The 23,888-nt window shown below is 48.2% G+C and overlaps 1 protein-coding gene across 1 annotated transcript; it reads left to right on the forward strand.

Annotated features, from left to right (window-relative positions):
- Window positions 1-2,492: 2,492 nt before the first annotated feature.
- Window positions 2,493-23,223, forward strand: SSH3 (slingshot protein phosphatase 3). Its single transcript, XM_083701066.1, has 14 exons — window positions 2,493-2,817; window positions 7,714-7,751; window positions 9,973-10,162; window positions 12,672-12,790; window positions 13,976-14,047; window positions 16,902-16,967; window positions 17,191-17,385; window positions 18,067-18,160; window positions 18,433-18,561; window positions 19,335-19,381; window positions 19,678-19,824; window positions 20,556-20,756; window positions 21,377-21,812; window positions 22,037-23,223. The coding sequence occupies exons 1-14, from the start codon at window positions 2,752-2,754 to the stop codon at window positions 22,538-22,540; spliced, it is 2,304 nt and encodes a 767-aa protein (XP_083557192.1). The 5' UTR covers window positions 2,493-2,751; the 3' UTR covers window positions 22,541-23,223.
- Window positions 23,224-23,888: the final 665 nt, after the last annotated feature.

Here is a 23,888-nt window from a genome sequence, read left to right on the forward strand (position 1 = left end):
AGAGTCTAGCAATCCTCTATCCTCCACCTTTGCATCCTCCCTTCCTGCCAATAGTACACAGCCCTTGCACCATCTAGACCATGTGCATCATTTTGCACCAATACTCTTCCTTTTCCCCATTGCTCTTCATCAACACATCTCTGCCACTCCTTGTCCCTACATGTCCTTTCTTAACTTTAATCAAACCGACAACTTCCATCTTGCCTCAAAGAAACCAATGGATTTGTTCTTTGAGCCACTGAAATTATATGTCTGCTCAGCCAACATAGCATCATAGTTTTGGCCTGCCCAAGTGCAAATATATACATACACTGCGCTTTGTGTAAATCCTTGTTGGCCTTGCCTGACACAATGCATATCCCCATCTAGTGTGCATACACAGAACTGCAACTTGTCTCTATCTCTCTCTCTCTCCCTCCCCCGCACCCCCCTTGCTCAATCTTCTGCATGGTGCAATTTAGGAAGCCAGGCACGATGATTGTACACTGAAGAACCATGGCTGCCACGTGACAGCACAGTGACCTTAAACAGAGCAGGTGGCAATGGTACTGTTAAAATTGCTTTGGCTGGTTTCAGTTGCCAAGTCTCCCCTGCCAGTTCGGAAGGTGTGCAAGGGGCTCCCGAGAGCTGCTCTGCCTTAACCAGCTGCACTTTGGGGGAAGAGCTGTACCCAGTGGTAGTGCAGCACATGCTCTGCAACCAAAGATCCCGGGTTCAACCCCTGGTGTCTCCAGCTGGGGCTGGGAAACGGCTTCCCAATCTGAAACCCTTAAGGAGGTGCTGCCAGAGAGTGCAAGCAATACAACTGACCTAGATGTGCCAATAGCCCGATTTGCTATAAAACAGCTTCATAATGGCCTGCAGTAATTTTGGGTCCAAATTGCAGCACTGTGTCATATAGGCTGTATTGGGGAATCAAGGGGGTGGGTAGGCTGAGTGTGCCGAGATTAGGGCTGCCCGCAGTGAACCTGGAAATCCTGCCTACTCCTTTCCAAAGCTCCAAAGCAACAAGAGATGCTGCTGCCTTTCACACTGCTGACCCACCTGCCCACACTCCTTTCCACCTGCTGGGTCTTGGGCAGGTAGGAAAGTGAAGTGGTTGTCCGCCCTTTCATTGGTTCTGTGTGTTTAAATATCAAATGCAAAGCAAACAATTCCATTATGTTCACAAAGCAGCTTACATTAAGCAACAACAACAAAAAGCCCCAGGAATTAGCTGCAGTTCTTGCTATGTCTTCTACACTTAACAAATCTCTCAGTTGGTAGAGCATGAGACTCTTCATCTCAAGGGTGTGGGCAGAAGATTCCTGCATTGCAGGGGGTTGGACTAGATGACCCTTGTGGCCCCTTCCAATTGTATGGTTCTTGGAGATTTAACTGGAAACTAGTGTGCACTATGCAACTTGCACTTTAATGTTTTAAAATATATGATCATTTCCTTTATTTTTTTTAAAAAAGCATTCCCCTTACAAATGGCTAGTTGCTTGAAATGCTTTGGATCAAAACTGCTTCCAATGAGAACTGGTTAGCAATTTGAGCTTTTAGGGGGAAGAGCTGGGTGTCTGTCTGCTGGCAGCCTTCCGTAATATCCGAAGCATTTAGAATTTCAGCACTGCTGAGTTCTGAACAGATTTTACTTTTACCTTCGATAGCCTGGCCCGGCGGTATCAGCAGTTGGCGATGTTTGCAGGGCTGTGCTTGTGGGTGGCTGTGCTATGGATTAGGAAGGCTGCTTTTTAGATCCCGATATGCAGCGGAGGTGGCAGTGGGCTCCATGCGGCCGCCGTGCCTGATGTGGGGGGGGGGGGCGCTGTGCTGCTTCTCCAGCCTCTGATGTTCGGCTTTTCGCTCGACCACCTGCTGAGTCATTGTAGTAATATGCAGGGGGGGGGGGGCTGGCAGCAGCGGCAAGGCGTTAGGTTTCCATTTTAAGCTCCGACTCTGGTGTTAGCTGAGACTTTAACTCTGCATGCATGAAAACAAACGAACAAACACGGTGCCCGCCGCCCTCCCTAATGTTCAGGCCACAGCGGGAAGAGAGCCTCCTCCGTTTCACACGGCTGCACCAACACTCACAGCACTGCAGCAACCTCTGCACATCCTCAGAAGCATAAGAGCCAACTCCTAGGGGCCGCTGTGGTCCCTTCGCCGCCCCCCTTTATAAAATATTTGAGCGCCCCCCTCCCAAAAAAAGAAGTTGATGGGCTTTGCCATTCAAATACTGTGCGTGCCATGTGATCGATTATGTGGGTCGGGGCTTACCCCCTATATTTCATTCAAGTTGGCACTTCTGCTCAGAGGCGCTTGTTACCCCGCTTCCCACCATACGCAGGCCTAGCAGCACTCAGAATAGGTGCCGGGGCTGAGCCTTGGCCCCTGTGACGGAAGGGTGCCCCTGCGGCTTGGGGAAGCGAGCCCTGAGCAGCCTGACGCTCCTCCCACCTCCGCTCCCGGCTGGGGAAAACCCTCCCGCGTCTTGGGGCTGGTTCCTTTAAGAGCCTCCCGCCAAGGACGTGCGCGATTCCGCCGCGCAGCATCCTTGAGCTTCCTGGTTAAGGCGGCCGGGTGCAGGAGAAGAAAGTTTACGGCCGGCAGGTCCCACCCTGGCGTGACCCAGGGAGTGCGCGGAAGGCTGGGCACGCCCGCCCCCTGGAGGCTGTCTGCAGCGGCGGCAGCGGCGCCGAGTGGCACGATCTTTCCCCGTCGGCTCCCCGCGCGCTGCGAGCGGAGGAAGGGCGCAGCAAGCCGCGCATGGCGCTGGTGACCGTCTGTCGCTCCCCGTCGGGGAGCGGCCACTCGACCCCCACCGGCAGCAAGGTGAGCTCGCACGCCGCTTCTAGCCCAGCCTCAAGCCGCCCCAAGAGAACCGCACCCTGATCCCCCGACGGGACCCACACAGCAGCGGCTCTTCTTTTAGGCACGGCTGCGATCCATCATCCCCTTTCTGGGGCTGGCGGGGGCTGCTGTTTCGACGGCTGCGCCATCGTGTGCCCCGTTCTCGCCACCTCTCTCTCCCATTGCAAGCCGTATGCTGAGCTGTGCAAGCGACTGCACCTTACACCATTTTGGCCCCGAAGGATCTGGCCGTTTGTTCTCGCACCTCCCTGCAGGGGCGCTGTCGGAAGAAGGACTGGCTTGCGCGGGGTGGGGGGCGGTATTGCGCAGAGAAGGGGGCCCAAGCGCCAAAGATCAGGCAACAGATTTCCCCGTGTCTCTAGTCTCTTCTTCCCAGTAGAGGGAGCTCCCTGGGGTGAAGCAGTAGCAGGAGTGGGATAGGGAAAGAAAACGACGGTCTTCCACTCTTATATGTAGGATTTCTTTACCTGCTGCATCAGGGACTCGTGTTTCCCACCTTTGCCACTCAAGGTGGGCCAGTCTCAACCTGAAACACGAACTCCACTTAGCTGTTCTGTCATTCAGTGTAAGTCACAGAGTGTCAAAAGGATGGGTTTTTTTGGGTTTTTTTAAGCCATCATTTGTAGGGGAAGGCCTGTAGATCCTCATGATGGCTCTGTTCTGCCTCCATCCTTCTGAATACCAGTTGCTGGAAACCTCAGCTGCTGTTGTTGTCCTGCCCCGTTTGCAGGCTTTCTGCAGGCATCTGGTTTGGCCACTGAGAACAGGATGCTGGATTAAATGGGCCTTGGACCTTATCCAGCAGGCTCTTCTTATGTTCTAGACTGCATCTGCTCCGCCTGCAGGTTCGATTCCCAGAGTTTCCAGGCAGGACTGGGAATGTCCCCTGCCTGACACCCTGAAGAGGCACTGCCAGACCACGTAGAGATAATATTGAACTAGGTGGGCCAATGGTCTAATTTGGTCTAAGGCAGCTTCCTATGTTAACACTTCTTATGGAGCAGTATTAAAATGTCCATGCAGAAGCAACTACCTCCGTGCTGGTAGCTGTGGCTACAGAACTAAGGTTACCAGATTTTTTTCAATGAATCCAGGGACACGTTTCAACTTCAGTCAAATTCAGTGGATTTTGTCAAGGGACTGATTTGTAAATCTGAAACGGGGACATCTGGTAACCTTATTGTAAACAGTTCTGGGTTGCCTGTTTGCAGGAGAGGCATACAAAGGCATGATCTTGAGTATGTGGCATCCCCAGAAAGGTATGGTGGAGGCATTTTACCAGCATCTTCCTTGGGCTGGGTGCTTGCACAACTCGTAGCCTTCCTGGATGGGTGGGTGGAATGAGGGGTTCATATAGAGTGGAATAATCTGGCTGTGTGAAGCCAGAATGTTGGAGCTTCACAGTCCCTCCTCATTGCGACTGTTGTAGAGAGCAGGGGCCAGCTGTGAACACCCATTCAGCTCCTCTTGCTTGAGATTCTCTGCCCCACACAGAGTGCCTTGTTGTGGGATTCCTTCCCTCCCTGATCAACTCTCTCAATTCTCCATGTAAGGAAGCCTGTCAAAAGCCTGCCACAGTGGTCAATTGCCTTTCCTTGCTTGGGTCCCCACAGATCTGCTTCCCCCAGTCCTTACTCCTTCCCCCTTTCTTCCTCTAATCAGCTCTTGACAGCTCAAGATCCTGTGCAGAAGAACTGGGCATTAATAAGTGACTTGTCAGGGACTTTCACAACTTGCCACTTCCTGCCGGTTCCTTGCAGATTGCAACGTCAGGGGCCTGTGGAAGGCAGCAAAAAATATCCCTTGCATAATAGCCTCAGAAAAGCAAGATTTCCCCACCCCAGAACACCAACCCTGGGATACCTCTGTGTCCCTTTGCACTGGGGTGCCTAGCGCCAGAGTTCTCACACCCCAAGCTTGGCAGTTTGCTGGACTGATTGTGTTTCAAGCGTAATTAGATATTGTGCAAGGAGCTGGCAATTAGGAAGTGGCAGGGACAAGGTTTGTGTTTTTTTCCATGCTTAAAAATGTCACAGGAAATTGCCAACAGACTGGGAATCACATAGATAAGGTTATGCAAGAGCCTGAATTCAAGGCCGCTCCAGGAAAATATTTGCAACTATTCCAAGGAGACGGGAGACTAGCAGTGTCCTAAAATGGAACCACACTGTGTATTTCCAAGCTGGATTCCCTCCCACCCACCCACCAGCCCTCAGCTGTGAAACTGACATTGTGCAGGTCTGCACAGCTTGTGATCCACCAGGGCAAACACAGACCACCAATTGCAGATTGTGAAATGCACAAGGCTTGATAAATCTTCTAGTTTCTTGCTTATATGGGATATGGACCTACAAAAAACATGGTGGAGAGCACCTCTCAGCCCATAGATGTGGTCTGCAGGGAACACTCAGCTTAGTGGGACATAAGATGTCCAGGCTTGGTGCAGAATGCTCAGAATTAGTGTAGTAGTTAACAGCTTGAGCTGCAAAGTCCTTGGTTTGACCCTTGCCTTAGCAGGGAACTCGTTTGTAGCTTTGGGCAAGACACTCTCTTTTGGCCTCAGCCCCACCATCTACAGTGCAGGGATAATAATACTGGCGACTAGATGATCCTCAGGGTCCCTTCCGACTCTACAATTCTATGATTCTTATTAATTGGTCACCTTTGTCTTCAGCAAGTGTTCTAGCGTCTTATATAGGCCAAGAACCAGCAGGTTTACAAAAGCATCCCTTTTATGGCAGAATCCCATATTCACTGTAGAGCCAGCCCTGGTTTTCCACCTGAAGCGAGAATCAATATGGTGACCTTCTGTTCACTTCTGAAGTGTTTTTTTTAATGACACGAAGACAAGAAATTGGAGGTAGGAAAATGGCAGCCTTCTGGAATCTGTTGCCCATAGGTCCCAGATCCAGCCCTGACTTGTAGGCCCATAATGAAAGGCTAGCTACTTCAGCATCTCTTTCAAATAAGGTTGAGAACCAAGCCAGCTTCTGTGAAGGGGGATGATTCTCATTCTGTGTCTAATTGTAGCATGCAACCTTAGTATTTGATTAGCTGCATGATGAGACATTTGGGGTTCTTTCATTTACTCCCCCCCCATAAAAAGAGAACATCTCTAGCCCGTTTGGTGCTGAGATAAATTGGGAACCTGCTTGTGAAATTGCAGAATTCAGAAGGCTGAGCAAGGCTTCCAAGACCTTAGGCTTCAGTGCTTAGACTCTGTCCTTCTCTCTTCTGAAATAATAAAAAAAAAGATCCAAAACAAACACCAATGCACAAAGTCAGACTGTCGGTTGGGGCCTGTAAAATACAGAGCCCTGTATGGAAGTCCTGTTGATGTTCGGGATCAGAGGTGGCATAACAGTTCTGTGCTTGTGGTACAGAAGGGACTGCTTGGAACAGGAACATTATGTCATGCTGGGTTTTTCCATGGCAGAGCCAACAGCGCAAACGCAATTGTGAGGTGGTTTGGTTCTTCTGGTATAAAGGAATCGCTCTGAAGTTGCTATGGAAGGCGCCAGCCACCTGCCCCAGCCATGGGTGTAGCCCGCCAGAACTTGGGCCTTAGCCACACTTACCTTTTGCCCCACTCTTTCCAGGCACAAGTCTGTGCTTTAAAGCTCTGTGTCCAAGTGTGTTTCTCTCCCCCCCCCCTTATTTGCCACAGAGCTTTCCCTCTGAAATCAGAGCAAATGTCAATTCTGGTTTTCTGCAGATTGACATGTGCTCTGACTGAATACTAAAGAGCAGGGAAAAGCTCTGGAGGGAAAGCTCTGGAGCAAAAAAAAAGAAAAAGTTGCTTGGACACATAGCTTTGAAGCACTGACTGTCCCCGGAAAAGAGCAGAGGAAAGGCAAGTGTGGAGAAGCCCTTAAACCTGTGCTCGCCAGCAGTGCTTTCTTTGTATGCCTTTTGTGTTGGCAAGTGTGAGCTTAAAACATTTCAGCTGTGCATGAGGTAGATGATTTTAATAATAAATGGTAGAATATTTTATGGTTTTATAGCCTGCATTTACAATGTTTGTGCATTTCTGTATGTTATGGCTTTGTGGTCTAGACAAATAAACTTATTCATCACTTAAAAGAAAGGCAGCCTATTATCAATCCCAAGTCCCACCAAGGTAAAAGCCTCAGTGATTTAATTGGGTCAAACTGTTTTATCCCCAGGCCCATGCAGAGCTTGTCTGAGGCCTGGGGTGGGAGTCCCCAGTTGGCTAGGAGGCATGACAGTGCAAGTCTGGCAGAGTTTCCCAGCCAGCTTAGCCCTCTGAGGAGTCAGTGCCATTTTTCTAGAAAAAGAGGTTCTGGAACTCTCCACGAACACCTCCCTCATTCTCTTAGAATGGCAATGGTGCCCACCTGAGAGGTGCCGGGACTGAGTCCCGGAGAGTTCCGGCTGGAAAAAAAACCCTCTGAGGGCCCCCTTCTTTGTGTGGACCTGCTTACCTCTGGAAGACCTTGGTGGCAGGGCCACCTCTACCGTTGGGCAAAATAAGATGGGCAGCATTTGCTGAGGAGTGCAGAGCAAACAGAGCTGAGTGTGCCATGTGATCTGCCTTGTAGCTCCCAAACTAGCCTTCTGCCCTCAGGTCCAAGGGAGGATGCTGTTCCATCTCCACTGTTCAGGTGATATTCAAGGGCCTGGTTGGCTTTTGCATATGGAATAAGGGGAGCGGCATCTTGCCCCTTTGGCTCAGGAAGCAAAATGCCTTGGGGCAGCCCTTGGTGGAAATGACCGTGTCTAGGAGATTGGTGCCACATGTGTGGAAACTTAGAACATTGTTTAATCTGGAGCCGGAGATTTCTTCTTCTTTGCTCTGGACCAGAAGTGACTGAACTACCTGGAATTCCCTTGCAGGATGAAGATGTTCCTCGGAAGAGACAGCTGCAGCGACGGTAAGGAGCTAGCCTTTGTAATCCTGTCCCTTCACACATATAAACAAAAAGACCAGGGTCCTCCCAAACCAGCTTCTGGGCTTTTTCACACAATTTATTAAAAAAAGTTTTGGATTTAGTGTGTTACTCCCAGTAGCAGGAACCCAGCACCAGAGTATCCCCCCGCCTTAAGGCATCAGGGTGGGGGGAAGTTGCACTTTGCAACTTATTTTTTAAAAGATGGTTCCAATGCTGGAGCTACATTGTGAAGAAATGCAGAAGGAAGAGAGTATAAATATTCCAAAACAGTGCAGTGGGTAGTGGTGGTGCAGGAAGGTGGAGCATTGCTTCTTCTTCTAAAATGGCGTACTAAAAAAGATATCATAACAAATTAAACCGTTAAAAAAGCTACAGGTTAAAAAGACAGCAGTGACCCAGAGTAAATTTAAATCGTGATACCATACTCTGGAATCAAAAAGCAGCAAACATTTAGGAGCATATTCTGGTGCCTTTTTAAGCTGAAGGGGGAGAGGGTGCCTGCACAGAGAAGACTCTTCTTGGTTACTGCCAAAGACACATAAAAAGTGTGCCATAGCTGATTGTAATGAGCAAGAAGGAGAAGGGGATCCTTCAGGTAATCAGTTCCAAACTGTTAAGGCAGTATATGTCAAAAGCAAAACCTTAAACCTGGGTCAGTGGCTAAATGACAGCTAATGCAGCTCCTTTAGGAGTGGTGTAATAGGCATGTGATAAGGCACCCCGGTGAGTTGTCTAATTGCTGCATTTTGCACCAGTTGCAGCTTGCAGGGCAAGCAGGGCAGCCCCACATAAAGCACACTGCAGTAATCCAAATTCAAGGTTATCAATGCCTGAGCCACAGCAACCAACTGATGTGGGTGTTTGGCGGTGAGGAGGAGGAGAGAGTTGTGTTCCTCATTAATATCCCATGACATTTGCAAAACCAAATTGTACACCGCAGTCCCAATTGCATTGGAGGGAAGAATTACATTTCCCCAAGAGAAGTGCAATCTTGAGACAAGATTGTGTGCAGCAAAAGCATAACAACTGCATGTTTGTTGCTCTGAAAAGAGGGAAAGACCTTGCAAAGAAGAGTGGGGAACAGGATAAATTATCTTGCAATGGAAAATGTGCACCAAATGAATACATGGGAGGATACTGTGCATTAAATATAAATGTACAGTATACTAGAAAGATCTCTAATTCTGGTGAACTGGAAGGATCTAATTCCATCGTCCTCTGTAATGGAACTTGCCATCTTTTCAAACACCTTTGAACTCTGCACTGAGGTGGGGCAGGGGGGTGAGGTGGACATAGAAATAATGGCTGCGGGAACGGCTACTGCCCACTCCCCCTACTGCTCCTCCACTCTAAATCGCTTCCCCTAGATAATCTCTGCTTTTAAAAAAATGATGGGAGCACCGTTAAACACGCTAGTGTGTAGCATGTAGGGAGTATTACAGCCTTTCTGTCTAAATTAGTCATGGGTTGGCAGTCATTTTTAGAGCACACATCTCTGTTTAAAAAGTGTGAGAAAAGCGGAGATTTGGCAAATAGTTTTTTAAAAATATTTTGAAAGGGCTAAGGGCACTCTTGGGGGGGAATGCCTTATACAGTACTTTGTGTGTGTGTGTTTTTAAGTAGGTAATAAATCAATCTTGACATTTTTTTAAAAAAGAGTTTGCAATTTCTAAAATGCTTGCTTGTATTCCAGCTGAGTATAGCTAATATTGGTTATATATTCCTTAGAGTCAATGTTTTTCAACATTTTATTTTAAAATCTGATGTGATTTTCCAATGTTCTGCCACCTCTGTATACATTTAATAGGCCTTAAGGCTTCTAGCTAGCACAATCTACTTAGTTTCCCTTGATGGCTAGGCCTGCCTCTCTTGGACTACTTCAGATTTTGTGACTGTTCTGTAATTGCGAATTGCTCCCAAGCGTTCATGGGGAAGGGCCGTAGTTCAGTGGTAGAGCACCCCCTTTTATACAGAAGGTCTCAGGTTCAGTCCCAGGCGCCTCCAGGTAGGGCTGGGAGAGATTCCCAGCCTGAAACTCTAGAGAGCTGCTGCTGCTGCTGAACAGTGTAGAAAACGCTCAATTCAATGGATCATTGTCAGGGTAAGGCAGCTTCTTGCATTCCCCTTTGAATGAGGAAGGATTTAATGCTCCTTCTGGAGCAAGAGGGTTTTTCTACCTATCTCCATTTCTTTCCCTTTTCAGCCACAGCTTCGTCATGGTCAAAGGAGCTGCTTTGCTCCTGCAGGAAGAAGAAAAGCTGGAGTCCGTGCAGGAAGGCCCAGCCACCCCCCTGGACCACAAGCCTAAGAGTGAGAATGCCGCGGCTGAACAACAGGAGCAGCACTTACAGCAAATGGTGGGGTTGATGCGGCCAGAAGACAGCATCCGGCTGGTGAGACTGTGAGGGCAGGGAGATACGGCAGAGTGTGGATGAGAAGAGACAGGAAAGCAATTGGCCTGACCACAAAATGTGCCTCTTCGGATAAAGAGTCTGGAGCAGGCAGTTATGGAGTTCAGTGTTTTTACTGCCTTGTAAAAGAGTTTGCTTGGGGCAGGGCCTTTGCCCTTTTCCCTCCTCCTGTTCTGGAATCAGCACGGTCTCCATTTCCACCCACTCAACCCTGCCAAGGCCCAACACTCAGGGCAAATTCCCTTCTCTGCCTGGCTCAGCATTGCTTACTATTGGAACAAAAAATATTCCAGCTTTCTGCTGCCAAGCCAGGCCAGTTTAAGGTTCATTCTGTTCATCAAATGATCTTATCTACCAGAGTTGACCTTCTGTAGTAACACCCACAGATTACAATTAAAGCACATGGTTTCACCCACCCCAAAGAGCCCTGTAGGTTGGTGCTGTTTACTATAGGTCTGTGATTGGTAAACTATTTGTTTATTACTTATTAAATTTCTATACCACCCCCCATCCGAGGATCACAGAGTGATTTACAATATAAAAACACAAAAAAATACATAGGACAGTAACAAACAAATACAATAACATCCTCATCACCACAGAGCATTTGTTTTATTTATTGCAGCTTCCATGGGAAGTTGTGGCTATTAAGATGGTATAGCTGTGCTTTAAACGTATGTTAGTGGGATTCCTTTCCTTAATGGCATAAGTGCTTTCCTGCCCTCCTGTCCAGAACCACCAGCTGTACCCAGTGTGCCTTGCTGCTGTCCTACAGGCCTGGTTAGGCAAGCCGTGCCACAAGAGACAACTGTTCTGAAATGAAAGAGGGCTATTTTCTGCAGACAATATTTCAGAAAAGGGAGGTGTGTGCCCTCAGGCTCCGGCCTAGTTCTAAGAGGCAGTAAACCTGTGTCTAGACAGTATCACTTCAGGCTGTGGGTGGGATTCATATGACTGAATCCTTCCATCGTGGGATCGCATCTGAAGCCTGAAAGGGCACAAGTTTACTGCCTCAGTGAGAACGCCTTAGTGACCCAGATTTCTCCCAGGCTAGTTCATCTGGTCTGTGGAGTGCACACCCGACTATTAACTCCTTCCTCTTCCTCTTGACCTTGATCTTCACCTTTCTCCTCCTCTCGGTGTGATTCTAGAATCTGTGTTGCCTCTTGCCTGGGAGTCCTGTGATAAACTGATTCCACTTTGCCTTCCTGCTGCAAAACTCTGTGCTGGAGAGGTCTGGCTTCTGAGAGCCTCATTGTCCATGCTTGTGGAGGCTCAGAGCAGGGCGGCAAGGGATTCCTCTCCTTGAGGAATGTGGTTTTCAGGCAGACATTCAGCCAGGAGCTGCAGCCACTTCCCCATTTATGGCCTGCGGGGCTTTTGCTCTCTTGGGCAGACAGCCAGAGCTGGCGTCTCTGCCGAGTCTGATCCCGGCTTTGGCTTTGGGGACTCTGCTGGGAGATTTCCAAAGTAGCATGTACTGGGTTTTCTTTCTTTTCTAGAGAGTGAGTCACAACAGCCTCCAAGTACCTGGGGCAGTTCCTGAAGGCAGCGGTTCTCATGCTGCTTTCTGGTAGCTGCTGATGTTCTCGGGAGCTTAGCAGACGTGGCTCGTTCGGAAGTTCAGTAGCAGCAGACAAGCTGCCCTAAAAGATAGCTTGCTCCCCACTGCGGATCTTCCCTTGCAGTGTGGAAAATGGAGAATTAAATAAATAAACGTGCATCTGTCCAGTATACTCTCAGTTCAGGCAAGTCAATACTGAGGTCTCATATGCTTGTCTAGTGGTCCACAATAACACTCCCTGCTCCCTCTCTGTGTGTGTCTTCCTATAACATGCCCCAAACCCCTTGGCAAAACTACTGAAGATCTATGGCATTTGCAAATGTGGAAAGTGTGCAGAAAAATATGAAAAACACTCCCATAACACTTAGGTCCAGAGGCTCTTCCCTCTGATCCTACCACATGATGCCAAACTGCATTCACTTAATCTAGGGGTAGGGGGCCTTTTTCTGAAATTCTATTTTCCTAATGATTTTGTGCTAAAAGCCTTGTATAATATAATTTTCAGTGGATGATTTAATAGCTTTGAGAACCTCAGTGCCAGTGCTCTTGGACTCAGAGATGAAAATGTGACACACTTATTTCTGGATAAATGTAAATGGAGTTTCTCCTCAAAACCTTTTTTCTCGTACTGAAAAGTGCACAAATGCCTACTGACAAGAAACAAGGGGCACTCCTTAGGCCTACTTGGATTATCCCAAGTTGCTATCTTATGTTATTTCCACGCAAGTAACAATATGATACTTAGCTATGGCACTGGTCTCAGGAAACATGGAATTTTTTTCAGAAGTTGCTGGTGGTGCTAAACAAAGAACTATACCTGCATCTGCCAAATGCACCACCAACAGTTATGTGGAATCTTATTGTCATATGTGTGGAGGTGACACACACAAGTCTTGCAAGGACTGTATGTTTGTTTCCCTCCTCCAGGCTGTGAGGCTGGAGTCGGCTCGAGCTCACCGGATCCGGTACTTGCTGGTTGTGTCAGCAGCAGAGGTGGAGAGCAAGAGTGAGATGGTGCTGCTGGGAGTTGACTTCCCTGAAGAAGGGTGAGAGAACAAGGGAAGGAGCAGGAAGATGCAGAAGGGGTGGGGCCCAGGCACTTCTAAGCTAGAAAGCTTCCAGCAGTCTATACTGTCCTGCCTTGTATCTTCTGCATGATGTATTTCATCAAAGCTTGGACCAAAATGAGATACCCAATAAGGCTGCTATCCTTGACCCACTTGCCTGAGAATAAGCCCCATTTAATTATATAGGACTTGGTTCTGAGTAGACATGACTAGGATTGTGCTGAAAGTCTCTTAGACTGCAGGCTGATGCACACTACTTCCTTGAAAGTAAGTCCCATTGAACGCGGTTGATCTTACTTCTGAACAAACATGCACAGGGAACAGGCAACATTCTCTGCTTCAATAACCAAGGTTGTGTTCCAAATTACCATTAGCCGAAGGCGAGTACCGTTGAAATTAATGGGGCATGCTTCCAAGAAAATGCACTTGGAAGAACACAACCCCTTTTCTCTCTGCATGATGTTTGTTTAAAACCCTTATCGAAAGCATCTTTGCTTCAAAGTGCTTTCTTTCTGTCCTTCACTGTGTGTGTATATCTAAACACCTTAATGTATTTTACTCCCTGGTTGAACTGGTTTGGCAACCCTTCACCCAGTCTTTCCTCTCCACCCCATTCCCAATGTCTGTGCTCCAGAAGAACCTTTGTTTATGTATTCAGTAAGGGCACAGGCACTCGAGCATGCCGCAGGAAGACGTCCAAATCAAGGAGCTGAATGGAAGATAGCAATGCAGTTCGCCAAGCACCTCTGTCACAGCTCTGGAATGCTTGCTTGGCTTTGCTATCAGTGATTTTTACAATGCTGATCGAGCTACAGTATTGGAAAAGCAGGTTAAGAGGCGAGTGCAGATGGGGTGAATGGGGAAGGTTTGTAAGACAAGCACAGGGACTATAACAGGGGCCAGCAAACTTTTTCAGCGGGGGGCCGGACTATGTTTGGGGGGGGGAATGAACGAATGCCTATGCCCCACAAATAACGCAGAGATGCATTTTAAAGAAAAGCACACATTCTACTCATGTAAAAACACACTGATTCCTGGACCATCCACTGGCCGGATTGAGAAGGCGATTGGGCCAGATCCAGCCCCCGGGCCTTAGTTTGCCTACCCATGGACTATAATAACCCCTTCAGTAGCTACCTGATCTCTTCTCTCTTTGCCTCCCAGCTCGGCTGCCTGCACGCTGGGGATGGTGCTTCCGCTTTGGAGCGACACTCAGGTCTTCCTTGATGGCGATGGGTAAGAGACATACCTAACCCCCACCAGGCACCCACAATGCTCCATGTGATAGTAATCCTCATATAAGCTTTGTGCTTTGCAAACGAACTAGGATACTCAAACAGACTGAGATAGTGAGAGGCCATTTTTTTGGTGTGTGTTTATTTTTCTCCTCGCCCAGTTTCACCAACACTGCCTGCTCTCTCATCTGACTTGAAAATGGTCTCCACAGACTACAAACCACTTACGTCCTGAATAGCTACGGGAGGGTTTGGGTTTTTTTGCTGTCTCTCCCTCCTGTATTAAGTGGAAACCAAGCATTCTTTTCTGCATGGTCTCTTTTTCTTAAAAAGTCTCCTTGAGAGCCTGCCCCATGCTGTGTCTCATCTTATGGTTGTTGTTGTTGTTAATGATAGCTATGTAGCACCACTAATGTGCACAGCTTTATTTCAGTGAGTCATTCTTGTGTTTGGTTCCATGATGGAAGAGGACTGGGGTATGTGTGTTCATGCCAAACTTTTCACAGGAAAGGTATGTTTTGAAGGAAATCCAAGAAGGTCTACTTCACACAGATTTCCTGGAGAACAGTTCTAGGCATAAGGGGCAAAAGGGGGTAAAGGGCAGAGTCATCTGAGTTAGCAGGAGAGCTTCAGGCAGTTGAAGGTGGTTGAGCTGGAGGCACAAAGGCCTTGAGTGGCCATATTTTGGGATAAAAGAGCAAAGAGATGGACCTCTGGGCCTTAATTAGCCGTGTTTAGGGAAGTTTTTAATTTTTGATGTTTTATTCTGTTTTTAATTTGATGGGAGCCGCCCAGATTGGCTGGGGAAACCCAGCCGGATGGGCGGGGTATAAATAAATTATGATGGTGATGATCATGATGATAACAAAATTAAAAAATTCCTTCCAGTAGCACCAGTAGCACCTTAGAGACCAGTAGCACCTTCAGATACATTGAGTGTATCTGCAGAAGTGTGCATGTACACGAAAGCTCATACCAATAACAAACTTAGTTGGTCTCTAAGGTGCTACTGGAAGGATTTTTTTTTATTTTGTTTCCACTACAGCAGATCAACATGGCTACCTACCTGTAACTAGATGATGATGATGATGGAGGGCTAACTAGGGTTCAGGGCCAACCCAATGTATTTTGGAGGTTCAGGCAAAAAAAATACATAAATCCAAATTGTACCTTCCAACGAAAAAATAGATAAATAAAAAGCAGACACTTTGCCACCCTTCAGTGGCAATCTAAGTCTGCTGCCTGAGGCAATCCACCACCCCAGCTAATGGTACTGCCAACTGTTCGCAACCCACTGCAAGCTTAAGCCACTTAACTCTGCACTGAAGCATAGACTTCATATTCACCGTGTCTGGCCCAGTCCAGGATTTATTAAAGTCAGGGTTATGGGATCAAATCTGCCATGAATATTATACACTGATCGCATTTCTCAGCAGGCAACTCAAAGAGAACTCCTTTGACTAGGGCCAGCCTGGATGTTCAACAGCCAGTCCTACTGACTGTGTTCCATCTTCAGTAGTGGCTGTATTGTAGGTCATTTTAAGGTGAACAAGGTTTTAGAAAGTATTTATCCTCACACCTCCCTTTCAAAATGTGCCTGTCCCACAGTGATGCAGAGATAAGCACTACAATCCAGGGACACAGACCTAGGCTTGAACTGAAAACCTTCAACTTTGTAGTTAAAGCTTTAGGTTTGTGTTTCCCAAACTTGAGTCTCCAGCTGTTTTTAGACTACAGTTCTCATCGTCTCTGACCACTGGTCCTGCTAGGTAGGAATGATGGGAGTTGTAGTCCAAAAACAGTTGGCAACCCAAATTTGGGAAACACTGCTGTAGATTGCCATTCTCACAATTAGGACCTCACTGGAGCAAACAAAATAGCTATCAGTGCTAAGAGCTGTTACCCATGGGTGTAGCCAGGATTTTTTTGGGGCGCCAGAACCAATGTGATTCGTCAGTTAAGTATTTCTATTGTTTTGCTTGATCTAGAGGGGAAGCTGCCCCCCTTGGCTATGCCCATGCTGTTGTCTCAGTCCCCATGCACCCCAGTCATGTGTTCTGTTAGACAATGCATTTGCCATTTCAAAAAAATCAGAACTCCTCAAACAGGACACTGGCCAGTCACTAAACCACAACTGCAAGCAATCAGACTTTCAGGTTTCCTTGTCCAGAAGGGAAATCAATAGCTCCCTGAAACTCCGCACTAGTTTACACTGCATAGTCAGGAAAGTCACAGGAGCATTCCAACAGCTGAAGGGCAAACCCACAATACAGGCCTCATCGTAATACCGCACATAAAATACAATTGTCTGTTTAACTTCCAGAGTTACACAGATATCGCTTTGCAACTTACTTTTCTGGCTCCCCGCCCCCTCCTGAGGAAAAGTAATCACAGACTAAATCAGTGGGGCCTGACAACTGGCCTGGTCTCAGTAGAGTTGTTAGAATTTTCCATATTTAACTTGTCCCCTGCAGAAAACTTTATGGTTACAATGAGGGAAGAATAATTTATTTGCTAAGACTGAGAATTTTTAGAAGGATTAAGCAGTGCAGAAGAAGCGTACCTAAAATATTGACTTCAGCTGGCGCCATCCTTTCTAGAATGCGTAGATTAAGGTTGTTGCCATTGCACAAGACAAGAAGCAACACCATCCTGACTTTTAGATCTCAAGAGCAGAAAAGGATCAGATTCTCTTTTTTGCTTACAAATGGAACCTGGCACCATGGAAGATCTCAAACTAGTTTCACAACCGTGCCAAGTACTGCACTGTTATTTGCTTCTTTCCATATATCTGCATCTCAGGTGGAGCACTCCCAAGTTACTTGTGACACTGCTCTCCCTTTCTCTTTCCCCAGGGGCTTCAGTGTGACGTCTGGGGGGCAGACCCGTATCTTTAAGCCCATTTCAGTCCAGACCATGTGGTAAGCAAGGCTGTCAGTCAGGGTGAAAAGCTCAAGGACATGTGTGGGAAGGGATGAATGTGGGGAACAAGGATATAGTTGCCACTATTGCTTTTGGTAGGCTGGGAGAGGGGCATTATGGAGGAAAATGGGAAGAGAGATGTGCATTCTCTGATGGCAGTGGTAGCCTCCAGAGGATTTTTTTAGCGCATCTCTGATGTCTGATTGTCATCTCTGCTCTCAGGTCAGCGCTGCAAGTGCTGCACAAGGCATGCAGCGAAGCCATCTGCAACAACCATTTCCCAGGAGGCAGTGCGTTGAGCTGGACCGAGTGGTATCAGAAGGCTGTGAACTCGGAGCAGAGCTGCATTAATGAATGGCTAGCCATGTCCGACTTGGAATCTGTGCGGCCCACTTCTCCTGCAGCCTTCTCTGACCAGTCAGTGATGGCCCTTCCCCTCCTAGGGCTGGTTATAGGCTGTGAATGATGTAGTCAGCAGAGCTGCAGTGGTTCAATACCATGCAGTAGTCCAAAGCACAGACATTTCAGGTGGCCCTGCTAGCCAGTTTTAGGGACTACTGTGCAGAAAGTGCTTCTTCTGTAGGTCATGAAAGGGAGGGGTCCTTGTTTTTTTTGTAATAATAAGGGAGGGAGGGAGATGCTGATCAGAGACACAGATCAGAGCAGAAGCCCACCCCCAGTTTAGGTCACATAGCATCATTTTTTGTGGTGCACTGGAGTGGAGTGGTTTGGGTACCAAACTAGTACTTGAGAGAGACCCAGGTTAACATTCTCACCTAGCCATTGAGTTCACAGGGTGATATTGGGTCAGTCAGAGCCTAACCTACTTCACAGCAACTTGTGAGGATAAAATTGAGCTGGGGGGGGGGGGAGTAATCCTTAAGGCCCTCAGAGGAAGCTCAGGACATACATGCAATAAATGAACAAGCATGTTTACAAATGCGTAAAAGCTATCCAGGGAAATGCAAAACTTTGGCATGGTGTCAAGATTTGTAACCCTACTGCCAATGGGGGAGGGATGCTCTAGGCGTGCCATGGTATCTGGGGCAGAGTCTGGCGAGCCAAGAGCTTTGCCGACCCTCCGTCTCTGTGCCTCAGGCCGACAGCACAGGAGATGACAGAGCGGATGATCCGGGCCAAGCTGCGTGAGGTGATGGCCACCACTGACCTGGAGAACATCACCTCCAAGGAGGTGGGATGTTGGGCCAAGGGGGTGAGGGAGGAGGGGGCAGGGGAGAGAGAATGTGGGGGAATGGAGACGTGTGTGAGGGGGGGTGTGAGAGAGAGAGAGGGTATGGGAGCAAGGTATGTAAAACAGGGACTGGGAAGGGAATGTGGGAAAGCAGGGGTATGTATAGGGGTTGGAGTGATGGGTGAGGGACAGGGAATGGGCATTCATTAAAAAGCAGCCAGGCTCAAAAGCGACCACAGGCACTCACAAGCTCCCTCCCTCTCTTCCTGCAGATCCGTACAGAACTGGAGCGGAGAGCCGGTCGGAGCCTGAACGACTATAAGGAGTTTATTGACAATGAAATGCTTCTCATTATGGCTCAGATGGATCGGCCCTCCAGGATTTTTGACTATCTCTACTTGGTGAGGAAGTACAGGAGAGGGACCCATGATGCCAGCAGACTGGAGCTCCAAGCCCCTAAAAATGGCAGTCCCTCCTCTCAACTTAAGAGTCCTCAAAATTCTTTCCTGGAATGGCAGGAAGATGGAAGCCTTGCTGTTATTTTGAGGCCTCCAGGCTTTGCCTTCCCTTCCACCATAAGAGGACGCAAAGCCCCCTGTAAAGCCTTCCCCTTATACTACCTACAGGGCCTTCTTGAGAGATAGCATGGGGCAGCAGATTTATATTCTTTACTTCATACAAAGTTGAAGATCACAGCAAGCAGCTAAGGCTGCAATTCTAAATGGATGGTTTGCACTGAAAAGGCTCCATCTTTGGTGGCCATCAGTCTAGCCTCAACAGGTGGTGGAACGTACAGAACAGCCTTGGAAGCTGACCTAAGAAACTGGACAGGCGCTATTAAATTAGTATACTGCCCTATACCTGTAGGTCTCAGGGCGGTTCACAGTTACTCCCTCACATAAAAATCACAACCAAGCACATCAGGAAGATGACTCTCTGCTATCTTTCTACATGCTGGCAATTTTTCCTGTTGGGGACATATTCAAAACTTCAGTTCCTTCACCCGCCCAGTCTGCAATGGTATAAGCTAGGAGGGACTCTTCCACATGATTTGGCTAAATGTGTTCAGTTTTGAGTATTTAATGAGCAATTGCAGGATGGCTGAATGTTTGTGAACTATTTGCACTTGCCTGGGACTGAGCTCTGTGCATGGTGTTGTTCCTTTTTGTCCCAGGGATCTGAATGGAATGCAGCCAACTTTGAGGAGCTTCAAAGGAACAGGTATGTCACCAAAAGATGCTGCTCAGAGAGCAAGACTAGTACCTTCGGGAACTTCATCTGATCTGGATTCCTTGGACACTGAGATGACCATTTGGCACACCTCTCTGTGTAAACTTGCCTTCTAGTCAGAAGGGATTTCTACTATGCATTCCAACCCGACTCTGAGATACTGAGCAACTGCAGTGGGGGATGTTTAGGAAATGGGACATGGTTTAGTTAGTGGAGGCCATGCTAAAAACATGGTGGAAAAGAGCTGCTCACATTCTCTGTCGATTACTCCTTGCCTTGCCTTACAGGGTCAGCCACATCCTTAATGTCACCCGTGAAATCGACAACTTCTTCCCAGAGCACTTTACGTACATGAATGTCCGGCTCTATGATGAGGAAACCTCACAGCTGCTGCCGCACTGGAAGGAAACCTACAACTTCATTTCGGCTGCCTGGTGAGAAGTGGACACCAAGGTGGTAGTTGTGATTTCAGCTGCAGCACTTGTGTATTGCAAGCTAGGCTTACCAACATGGTCCCCAGCTAGTCAACGGGATTGCAGGCACAGAAATGGGCTTTTCAGTGGGAATCCAAAGGCTGAGGTAGAAGAGAAGGGCTCTTGCCACAAAAAGCCCCCACCTCCCTGAATGAAATGTCAGCTGTTGTTTGAGAGGGCCTGTGATACCAGGTAGGACTGTCAACCCATTCTCTCCTCCCAGAAGATTTTGCAGGTGAGAATTTGGCACAGCCCATGATGATGATGATGATGATAATCCCATCAGACTGGGTTGCCCCAATACATCCCCTACTTCATTAAGAAGTACGATGCCATCAGTTCCTAGCTTTTGATCTCTGTCAGATTTGACACAGCCAGTTACTCATTTGGAAGAGCAAGCAGCTGAATTCATCCATCTCCTCCCAGCACTCTAACCACTACACCACACTGGCTGTTGAACAACCATAATGTTTTCCGAGCAGCAATGATAGTCACTTGCTTGGATTCATCATGATCACAGCAGAGTGGCCTCAGCATAATATAACTAATCTGTGCCTTGGCAAGTGTTGAGTTAGGCCAGGAAGCTGGGGTATCCTACTCTTGGGTGAGGGTACAGCAACTGGATGCTGAATTTCATGACTGTCCTGGGTGATGCTGTAGCTCTGCTTATAGCAAATATTCATTCCCCACAGGGCACAAGGCTCTCGGGTGTTGGTGCACTGCAAGATGGGCGTGAGCCGCTCTGGCTCCACAGTGATTGCATATGCCATGAAGGAGTACGGGTGGTCACTTGAGCAGGCCCTTTCCCATGTACGGGAACGACGCCCAATTGTCCACCCCAATCCAGGATTCATGAGACAGCTGGAGCTTTACCAGGGCATTCTGGACGCAAGGTAAATCCAAGGGGAGGGAGAGCAGGTCTGGTCACTGTGTATGTATGTGGGGAGGGCAAGGGAGACTGATGGGAGCTGCAGCTGACCAGCCTGATCAGACCACAGCAGAAGGCTTTGTTTTTATTGTCCAAGAGCCAAGCTACATGTTACATGCAACAGCATGATGATCCTCTTAGACTGGAAAGTCTACTTTCAGTGGGGCTATTGGGATCAAAGAAGATCTCCCCTTCCTGGGATTCTAAGCACCTGTGTGCAAAGGCAAACAGGAAAGATTCCGTGTGGAAAAAAATGATGGGGGTGCCAAAGAGTGGCAAGGAAAAGATCCGGCATCCATGCCATCTGCTCCATTTCCAACTTCCACTCCAAAGCACTTCTTCCAGTTAAAAAGGGCTGTTTCGTATTGTTATGCACACGATATTTAATCTTAAACAGGGAGCCACTGATAGCAAAATTGTCCCACACTAATAGTGCAGCAAAAATTAAATAGACATTGTGATTATCTTTAATATGTGTAATTAATGCTTCTCACTGTAATTCAAAGTCCATTCTTTATTTGGTTCTTTATTTAGCATTCCTTGCTGAATAATCTCTTACATTGTTCGCCTCATGTTACTACACAGCCGACACAGCAGCCTATGGGAACAAAAGGCAGGAGATGCCCACTCAGAAGATTCTCCAGATATAAGTGATGCCAGCAGTGATCCTTCAGGAAGCCCATACTACGAGACTTTAAGCTCAGAAGAAGAACCAGAGGAGCCAGTGACAACCCCCCAATATTGCTTTCGTCCTTTGCGGGAACCTCCTGAAGAACCTCACCATCCCGTTGACCCTACTGATAGTCCCAGGCTCAGTCTTCAGGCCACAGAAGAACCTGGGGCATCGGATGACTCTGGAGCTGAGGAAGTGCGAAGACACCTGGCTACGATGAGAGTGCCAGAGAAGCCAGCCACGCTCAGACGGGAACGCATCAATCTCTATGCTGTCATGCGCAGCATCAGTGAAATGGACAGCCCAGAACGCCACATCTCTGTACCAGAGTGTGCTGCTGAGGAAGAGGTAAGAGGGTCATGTAAGGGCATGCTCCCAGAGAGAGGCAAGTGGAAAGAGTGAGGGAACTTATAATGGAGCCTCAAGGCATACAAGGGAAACAAAAATGGCAATGCATAAATCAGTGGATCTGAAACCTCAGCTAATGCGAAGATAAATGGTAGAGGCAGGATGAAGGAAAATCCTTTGTAATTGCTGGCCCTCATTCAATCTACCTCTTCTTCCTCCAACAGGTATTTCTTCATGATGAAAAGAAGAAGACTGTGACCTTTGAGCCATTTCCCCAAAATGAAGAGAATTCAGGGTCAGGAACAGACTCTACAGCAAAGGTGCCACTGCCAGAGGAAGAGGAGGCTCAGGGTCGCAGGGCCAGGCGACGTGGGCGGAGGGCTCACCGGGGACGTCGCCATGTCTGCAAGCAGCTTTCATACTACCCGGCACCAGGCAGGGTGCGCAAAGTTGTCCAGCGCATGGAGGGCCCTGTCCCATTTGGCCGCAGGCCCGCCTTACAACACCGGCTCTCTGTGGCTCAGCTGGCTGATGCTGCCCTGGTGGTGAGCCGGGCCAAGGAGTTTGAGGGACACACAGATCCCGAAGGACCAGACAAGCTCCGGTCCCCTTCTCCTCAGGAATCCAAACCTGAGGAAAGCACTACCCTCTGTTCTTCCTTGCCCTGCTCCCGGTCCCGGCGGATGGTTCGCCAGGCCAGCGTAGACATGGACCCCAACTCAGGGTGAAGCCCTTGCTGTGGCATTTCTCCCTTTCTTCTGTTCATAAGTGGAGTGATAAATGGAGCCCTGAAGGCCAAACAGGTTCACTTCCTATTGTTGGGGGCTTCTTTCCTCTGCCTGAAGCACTATTGGCAGCTGGTGTGGGAAGTGGCAATTTAAAGCTGCCTGGGAGAAGGGCAGGAAAGAGGAGGAAGGGAGACCATCCCTTTAAGAGACTATAGTGCTTCACAGGCTCTCCATCTCTTTCCATAGCTATGGAACTGCACTGGGGGGCAACCAGCGCTCTTATGGGGCTCTGTCCCATCCACTTATTTCAGACCTCTAAATGGCCTTGATTTATACTGCAGGCACTTCTGCTGCTTCCTTCAACACACTTTTGATAACACTACCCTTTGTTAAAGCCGGGGGGTCCCTGTGGGCTCCCAAGATGTCGCTGGGCTCTTAACTCTCTCCAGCCCTACCAGCATGGTGAATGGTCAGAGGTGATGAGAGTAGCAGTCCAGCACATGAGGAGGGCTCTGGGCTCCCCACATCCCTGCTTTATGAGGTGGGACCAGGGAAGTAGTATCTCACTGTGATCATAACCGGGGAAGAAATGCCCCCTGTTTACTTTTGCACACACATACGCAACCACTGTGCCATTGCCAGCTTCACTCTGCTTGGGAATAAAAGAGTTGGTTAACTTTCCACTTGCTGGAACTCTGGTCTTGTCCTTTTCTTTGAAATGTGTGCCCTAATGCTTGGGACCTAATCTGTGACCACAAACTCGCCTACCTGAGGGAGGGAAACAGGGGAGTCTTTTCCTCTGGCTAGGCTACTCAGTATCCACACAGCTGTGGGGCTCTGTTAAAGACAGTGTGGCTGCGTGGTAATAGCTGGCCATTTGCGTTAGGTGGAACAACGGGTCAGTAAAGAATCCCACAACATCTGGCTGTTTGCAGAATCAGTTTTCTGTGGGCCCCTCGATCATGCCGTGAGCTGAGTTTTACCTATGCAGAATGAGGGCGCAGCTCACCATGTGACCAGTAGAGTGTGCAGACAGCAAAGCACATAGTCACACTCGCCCCAACTTCTCTGAGTGGTGACGAATCCCAGGGAGAATTGGCGAGCCTGGTTTCATTACACGTAAGCATCAGAACCTCTAGCGGAGGGTGGGGAGAAACTACAGTTACCAGCACCCCTTTCGGTCCGCTTCCTGCTTGCGCCATGGCGTCGTTGCGTAATTTTGCGTCGTCGCCATCTCATGCCTGCTAAAAAGAACAGAGCTAGGAACTTAATAGAGTAGCTTGTCTCATTGTCAGATATGAGGAAGCTGGATGTACTTTTTTTTTTGTCTCCAGCTGAAAGCGAGAGC

Source organism: Podarcis gaigeae, assembly GCF_964106915.1.
Source record: "Podarcis gaigeae genome assembly, chromosome: 1".
NCBI classification, from domain to species: Eukaryota; Metazoa; Chordata; class Lepidosauria; order Squamata; family Lacertidae; genus Podarcis; species Podarcis gaigeae.

What these genes read in the sequence shown, in the direction of transcription:
- SSH3 (XM_083701066.1), top strand. Translation starts at nt 2,752, where the DNA reads ATGGCGCTGGTGACCGTCTGTCGCTCCCCGTCGGGGAGCGGCCACTCG. An exon ending in AAGAGACAGCTGCAGCGACG is followed by an intron (nt 7,752 to 9,972) that starts GTAAGGAGCTAG and finishes TTCCCTTTTCAG; the next exon opens with CCACAGCTTCGTCATGGTCA. An exon ending in CAGAAGACAGCATCCGGCTG is followed by an intron (nt 10,163 to 12,671) that starts GTGAGACTGTGA and finishes TCCCTCCTCCAG; the next exon opens with GCTGTGAGGCTGGAGTCGGC.